General features: G+C 38.5%; 1 protein-coding gene across 1 annotated transcript in view; it reads left to right on the top strand.

The window, feature by feature from the left end:
• Nucleotides 1–278: 278 nt before the first annotated feature.
• The window catches only part of si:ch211-66e2.5 (hemicentin-2), a 44,669-nt gene continuing 36,965 nt past the window's right edge, over nucleotides 279–7,982 (top strand). Inside the window, exons 1-2 of the mRNA XM_049475931.1 lie at nucleotides 279–483; nucleotides 4,843–5,103. Of these exons, the coding sequence (XP_049331888.1) occupies nucleotides 429–483; nucleotides 4,843–5,103 (316 nt within the window). The 5' untranslated portion in view covers nucleotides 279–428. The remainder of the gene's footprint in view (nucleotides 484–4,842; nucleotides 5,104–7,982) is intronic.

Here is a 7,982-nt window from a genome sequence, read left to right as displayed (position 1 = left end):
ATATTCTGATTCGTTTAATATGGTTTTTTGTTTATTTAATAGCTCCATATGTTTTTTATGTATATTTTAAATAAGTTAAGAACTATATGTTGAGCAGTAGAAAGTGAAAGCTGATCCAGTATGAAGTGCTGGGAGTTTGTTTACTGGTTAATGATGAACTGGGTTGAGGTCAGTGTAGCTGAGAATAAAACTTGGTTGGGCGTGTCTCTATTTTTGTAGGAGTATTATTGGGTAATGTGATATTGTGGGCGTGGTTAGTACTCTAGGGGATTTAGATTGAGAGAACTGCGCTGTTCTTTCGCTTTCCGCTCTCGTGCGTCTGACTGGGTTCTGCTGGTATCTGACTGGGTTCTGCTGGTATCTGACTGGGTTCCGCTGGTATCTGACTGGGTTCTACTGGTATCTGACTGGGTTCCGCTGGTTCTGCCATGGTTCTGATGGATCTGGGTCTGCGGGTGCTGTGGACGGGTGCTCTGCTCTCAGGTAGGAGTGAGAGGAGTGATCTGTGAGCTCGTGCTGGAGTGATACAGTAGCTCACTCTGCTGGAGTGTTAGTTATTGAATGAGCGCACTGCTCTATACAGGGAAACGGAGTGGAGATGCGAGGTTTTGCTTTCGGTGAGATCTCTCTCTATAGAATAGTATAGGGCGGGGTATGACGAAGCACTTTTCTTTTATATCTCATATTTAAATCGATTTATAACAACGAGATAATATGATAAAAAAACATAAAACTAAAATTACCACTTGGAAAATTCAGTTTAAATTTTAATTTCCTCTGGTTACTGGTTTCTGCTGGTTAAACTGGTAGACGAGCTTCGATTTTGTTCAGTGAAGAGTCTTATTTTGAGTTGGTTGATGGTTTAACTGGTTTACAAGCATGGTCCATCATACCAAGCAACACAACCAGTATGACCAGCATGATGAAGCAGGTTAACCAGCTTGTTCTTACTAGTCTTGTTGGTTAATTATCTTGGCCTTCTGGCCAATCAGTTTGTCGATAGTGGTTTTGATGGTTGTGCTGGTTGATTAGCATGGTTGGGCGTGGTTATACTAGTCTTCGAGTTTCATCAACAAAAAAACTTTTAAAATCTAATACAGTTTCTTTTGTATTTTTTAGGTAATTGAAGGTACATTAAATTATAATAAATTGCTCCAGTGTTGTAAGAGATAACGACCCCTATATTACTCCCTGTGTAAGGCGTGTCATGATGCTCATCACTATCTTACACCTAGAGCTGGGTGATATGGCCCAAAAAAAAATTTTTCCCCTACTAAAATCTCCTAAAAGTCGCTAGAAGTCGCTAAATGACGTCATCGACTAATTTGCATAATACATGTTTTTGAAGCTGTAAAGGATTAACATTGTGAGAGAGAAAAAAGTGAGTAAAAAACACTCTAAATATGTTAGAAATGATACAAATGAACTCCAACAAATGAACAACTTCTGTTGCTTTTTAAATAGGCAGTCACGTCTCAAAATAACTTTATTTTTACGTAAATTACATTAATCAGTTTTTTGCTGTGTTGTTAAATGTTATTATGAGAGCAGTTCTTTATTTTATAAATTTTTTTTTTAGCTTTCTTAAGTTTTCTTTATTTTCAAACCTATTATAGACAAATTGTTGAATAGCTTTTTACAAAGAGGGAGACACTGTGGACGAGGTGAGTGACAGGCTGTGTGAGTTTAGGGAGGGAGGGAGAGAGGGGCGGGGCTAAGCTCAGGGGAGCTTCGGTGGTGAAAATTAAAACTCAGAGAAAATAGATTTTCATAAAAACACATCGTCCTTAACTGTAAATTCGAATTAATCGATAAAATAGATTAATCGCCCAGCTCTACTTACACCTTATATTTTCACTACTCAGTAAGACGTTCATCGCTATCTCTGTAACACAGGCGCCGTGCCGAGCCGAGCGTACACCCCCACTTATTACACACACATGAACACACAGCAGCACAAACCCAACTTTTACATCAACAATAAACAGAATAGTAAATAAAATAACATTGCTGTTCCCGTAAATGAGCTGCTGGAGCTCCTTCACAGCGTCAACCAGCAGCTCAGTTTCCTCTGCTGAGAAGAGTTTGTTGAACACGTCCAGGTAGCTGCACCGTTACAATAGCAATCCACCAAAGACAGAGCTCACCTGATCTACTCTTAAAGAGAATGATGAGTGACAAAGAGACACTCTGATTGGTTTACATTACGCCCAAAATTAATTAACCACCCCCACGTTTCGAACTGTGCAAGGTATACTTTTCCCGTCGTTATAATAGCAAAGACACACTGACACCACGCCCTAAATCATGCTGCACGGTGCATGGTTGACAGCTTGACTACAGATCACTAAAATAGGAACCCTACAGTATTTACAGCATCTGTTTTTTGTTATTTCATCGACTGAAACAAGAAATTTACTGTGATAGAAATGTTGGCGGTATCATCCAGCACTAATCTGAACTCTCAGGGAGTTTATTTCAGAAGGAATAGGAAAAAGGATTAGGTGTGTGGTTGTTAAACTGGGTTTAGCTCTGCAGACGTCAGCGTTCTCACAGCGCAGTTCTTCAGTTCAGGTAATTTCCCTTAAAGCTTAAGGCCTGGAGGGAACCCAGTGACACACCTTTATGTAAATAATCAGGTACCTCCAACACACAGAGTAGAGCTTCACAATACTGATACTGAACATGACATTATTGCATTTAATGCATTATTGCAATATTTTAAAATACAGGACTTTTCAGATTATATCAGAATAATATTAATAATACACTCTGATAGGCCTATCAATGTAACATGGTTTGAACAATAAGAAAATATTTGTGAGAAATAATATTATTGCCCTAATAAAAACGTTTATCAGTCTAGTCTAGTTAGACTGAGTCTTTCAGGTACTTACCATGACTAGTTCTCTTTTATACATGTATACAGTTTAGTTGTTATTTAGAGATCTTATCTTACCTTTATATACTAGTGTATCTCAAAAAATTTGAATATCATTGAAAAGTTACTTTATTTCAGTAATTCAGTTAAAAATGTGAAACTCATATTATATACATATAGATCTATTTAAGCGTTTATTTATTGTAATGTTGAATATTATGCCTTACAGCCAATGAAAACCCATAAATCAGTGTCTCAGAAAATTAGAATATTATATAATAAGACCAATTGGTGCTTTTGTGGGCAAATCTGCATCTCCTTAAAAGTAGTTATCAGCAGAGGGAAGCTGTAAGATATGAAGTGCTGTAAGATTTTGTGGGAAAACTAAACTGCACTGACTTTAGACTTGATAATAAAACACAGTGGATCAACACCAGCAGATGACAGACATGACTCTCCAAACCATCACTGATCATCAGTACATTTTACATTTCATTTAAAGTAAATTAAAGGATCAGAGTCTGGAGGAAGAGTGGAGAGACACAGTCCAAACTGCTCGAGGTCTAGTGTGAAGTTTCCACCAATCAGTGACGATAAAAGTTCTGTTTTGCTTCTTGTCAAACATCAGCGTCTGACCTCATAAATGCACTTTTGAAAGAATGGTGAAAAATTCCCTTAAACACACTCCTAAACCTCGTGGAAAGCCTTTGCAGAATAGCTGAAGCCGTTATAGCTGTTATAACTGTCACGTCCTCTTCCCGTCCCTCATCAGCCTCCATGTTTTTCCCTTCCTCTGTTTGTCTCTGCTTATCTCCGCCCATGTCTTCAGTGCTCTCACCTGTTTTAATGTGTGACCACGCCCCCTCATCAGTGATCTCCGGTGTTTTCCATTTCTCTTCTGTGTATTTAAGCTCCTTTAGTCTTTAATCTTTAGTGTTACTCTGTCTGGTCTTGTTCGTGTTTCACGTCACTCAGGTTTCTGTTTCTTTGTTTTTAGTTTTGTAGTTTACTTTATTTCCTGTAGTTGTTATTTCCTGTAGTTCTGTCTGTTCATGTTTCTTGTTTTAAGTTTAGTTTTTATTTATTGTTTGTTTAGTTTTTAAAATAAATTTGACAAGGACGTGACCCTGTGTATTTAGATTAAGATTAAGAGGTAACTGGAGTTGATGTGCATGTGAGCATTAAGATTCCCAGATTTGATCAGAATCCAATAATCCAATGTGTTATAATAGTAATAATACTAATATTAATAACAATACACTCTGTTAGGCCTGTCAGTGTAACAGAGTTTGGACAGTATATTGTGGCAGATATATATTGTGTTACTGATAATGACTAGCTCTCTTTACCATCATGCTTGTATACATTTAAACTTATAGCTATAAATACAATCTTCCTTTATATACTAGTGTATCACAAAAATTAGAATATCAGAATAATTCAGCCAAAAATGTGAAACTCACATATTATTATACAGATGTATTAAACACACAGAGTGATCTATTTAAGCATTTATTTATTTTATTGTTGATTATTGATTATGACTTACAGCCAGTAAAAGCCCAAAAATCAGTGTATCAGAAAATTAGAATATTATATAATAAGACCAATTGGTGCTTTTGATATGCAGTGTGGGCAGTGTGCCAAATCCTGCTGGAAAATGAAATCCTCCCTGCTGCGCATACCTGACATACCTGAGCTTAAATTCACAGAAGGGGAGCGGAAAACAGCGGAGATCACTAATGAGGGGGCGTGGTTATAGAGTGAAACAGGTGGAAACAGGTGCTCTGAGCACATGGCTCTGAAAACAAAAAAGGAAGGGAAAAAGATGGAGGCTGATGAGGGACAGGAGGAGGACGTGACAGTAACCCTGTGTATTTAGAATAAGATGAAGATATAACTCCAGGTTGACGTGAACATTAATGTGGTATATATATATTTGTGTTTATATTGTGTTGTAGTTGTGAGCGTTGCCGTGGTGATCACTCCTCCTAAAGTGGTGGTTGAGTATGGAGGCCCCACCTCGGCCGTGTGCACCACTAACCTCACGCACATGGGTCTGGGCTGGGAGGCGCCGCAGGGGCCGGTGGAGGCGAAAGCTGACGTCCAATCCCTCACCTGGACGGTGGACAATCTCACAGAGTGGGACATTTCTCCATACTGCTATCTCACCAAAACCAACAACGAACAGGAGACAGAAAAACTCCAAGTCCTGGTTTACAGTACGTATCTGATTCCTTTACAACTTTAATTACAGTATTACAGATATATATTTATTATATATTCATTCACTATTGTACACTGCTGCTTCCTTTATATCCTGTATAGTTATACATTTACCTATTTATATATAATACTCTATAATTCTATTATATATATATATATATATATATATTATATTTAATATTTTACTATTTATGAACATTACTCAATACTACACAATACTAATGTATTGTTATTTATATATTAAATTATTATCATTATTAAGTTATTAAAACAAGCAAAAAATAAATGTGATTAAGAAGAAATTAAATAAATTAGAATAAAAGGATATGCAGCAATAAAATAAAGAAATAAATCATTAGAGTAATAAAAAATAAACACAATTCAAGAAACAGAGGACTAAAATAACACCAAAACTATAAAAAATGAAAAGGATCAAATAAATGAAATAAGAGTGTAAAAGTAAAAAAAAAAAAAATTAAAAAGTTAAAAGAAACTAAAACAGGTACAGACTGTCTGAAAGTGGTTAGAGACTAAAAGTGTGAAATGATTTAGTGACACAGTGAGCTGAGTTTTAGAGTTTTAATTTTTAGTAAGTGTGAACTGTGCTCAGTAACACTATTACTGGTGAGGGAACTTCCTGTACCAGCGTGAAAATAAAGTGTGATATGTTTCACGTTTCAGTGCAAAAACACTGTGCAGGACTGAGGCGTGATCACACCACACATATAACACACACACACAATACACACATCAACACACTAAACACACACACCAACACACACACCAACACACACAGCTGTGCTCGTGCCGTGGCTCTCTCTATTTAAATGAATTGTCAGGGGGCATTTCTGAGAAGTGCTTCCGTTAAGACTTTTGCGGACATGTCAGGATACATGATGCATGTAGCAGAATGCGTTTATCCTCTTCCTCATGAACAGCCTGCAGTTGGGAAACACCAAAGTCAGCTGTAGATGCCACTTTTTCAGGGTCAGGAAATCCCCCACTGATCACAATTTCCCAACCATACTGATGAATTTACCTTTCAAGCTCCTCTGACAGGAAATGGGTCAGGTTTGCTTTGTTTTCATCCAGGTCAATAAAAGTGTTCCAGTCAGCGGGTACCTTCACATTGCTTCTGACAATGGTCCGAATATTTAGTCTTAGTCTTTTGTCATGCTGCGTTTTGCTCTAGCTCCATTCTTTATTGAGTTTTGTTTGTACTGATCGAACAATAGGTCAACTCTTGTGATCCCACCATGTAGATGACCACTGACTTTATGCATGAAAATGTCAGCGTACTCTCCAAATGTTGATGCATCAGGAAGTTTTCCTAAAGCTCTCACCAGGGCCATCCCATCAATTATAGTGCACGTGCTCACAGGAGATGAAGTGAGGTCGGTTACCATTGCACCAGCTTGTAGTATGGTGGCAAGGTCAGCTTTGCTGGTTGGTCTCAGCAACAGATCTGCTGTGACAAGTGAGAGAGGTACTGCACACAGTTCTTTTTGAAGGAGCTCATCAATGTTGACCTCTCTACCGCTGTCCATGGATACAATTATGCAACGAAAAATATCCCTGTCAGGCTTTACACACTTGGACTTTTCACGTTTCTTATTTTTGCTGTAGTACCAATCTGAGAATGTTTTGGGGTTTCTCTTGGTCAGGCTACTTGTTTCCCAGACTCTACAGCATTGATAAGGTCTTCCAGTATGTCCTCTGAAACCACATCACCAGTTGTCAACGACACTAGCTTGTGCATATTCTCCTCTGCAAACACACTGTACCTTCAGAACTGCTCCACAAGTTGAATGACATCATCATTATCCCTCCTCAGTCTTGATGGAGGGCAGTCTTTGTGGGTGTCTTCATCATCCTCTCCATCATGTATGAGACAAAACAAGGATCTGGTGTCCTGTGCCAAGGTTGCTCTTTCATTGTAGGTGTTACAAGCCCCTTGTAAGATGGTGGCTGGGGTATGAGAGGTACAAGTTAGGCAGTAACATTATGAGTGTGTGTTGTTAAATGGAAGTGAGGAGACAGACAAGTTGACAGTTGTTTAAAAGACATGTGTAACAGTACGGATTTGTTTAAGGAAGTTAAAACTCAAAAACCGACCTTCTGGGTGGACCATGGATGGTGCCAAAGGAAAGAAATAAAGAAAAACAACTTACCTGCTTAACCAACAAAATAACCTAACAAAATATACAAGTGTGGCACCCATCCCCTTATCTAGTGTGTCTATACAAGGTTTTACCTACTGTGATGGAATGTATAGGCGCCTGTTCTTGCCTGTCCATGCCAGGGTGGTTAAGAAACAGAACTGAGTAAAAAGTTACAGCTGCAGATAAGAACACTGGAGGCTAAAACTCAGGCTAAACAAACAGAGGCAATCAGCATAATCCTCAACAGAGTTTCAGTATACTCTAACAGCCAGTCTCAGATAGTATTAAAAACTACAAAGTACCATTAAGCCCCTCACAAACACAAAGCCTCCTCCATTGGTCCACAGGTGGAGGTATTTAAACAGGAAGCACCACCCCTTCCTGGAGAGCCACTCCTCCCATTGTTGGATGTGGTCAGCTGATCCTCAGCATGTCTCCCATTGGCTGGCAGAACTCTGTACAGTGCAGGATAGGAGTAGAGTAGAAAGAAGAACAAAATAGAAAGAAAACAAAACACAAAAAAAGATATATACGTGCCCTTGTGGCACATAACAGTAGGTGATAGACCACCGGTTTCTTGCTGACTCATTTCGAGTGATACCGACCAATCCTCCGGCAGCCTTTCCAGTTTTGTTAATATGCTCAAGACACAGATCAAAAGGCACATTGTTGAACCTGTGGTTTGTTTCCTTTGCTTCAAAATCCCCATTCAG

The sequence above is a fragment of the Astyanax mexicanus genome, chromosome 3 (assembly GCF_023375975.1).
Source record: "Astyanax mexicanus isolate ESR-SI-001 chromosome 3, AstMex3_surface, whole genome shotgun sequence".
NCBI classification, from domain to species: Eukaryota; Metazoa; Chordata; class Actinopteri; order Characiformes; family Acestrorhamphidae; genus Astyanax; species Astyanax mexicanus.
Note: the sequence above shows the minus strand (reverse complement) of the source record. Positions and strands in the feature narration are given on the sequence as shown.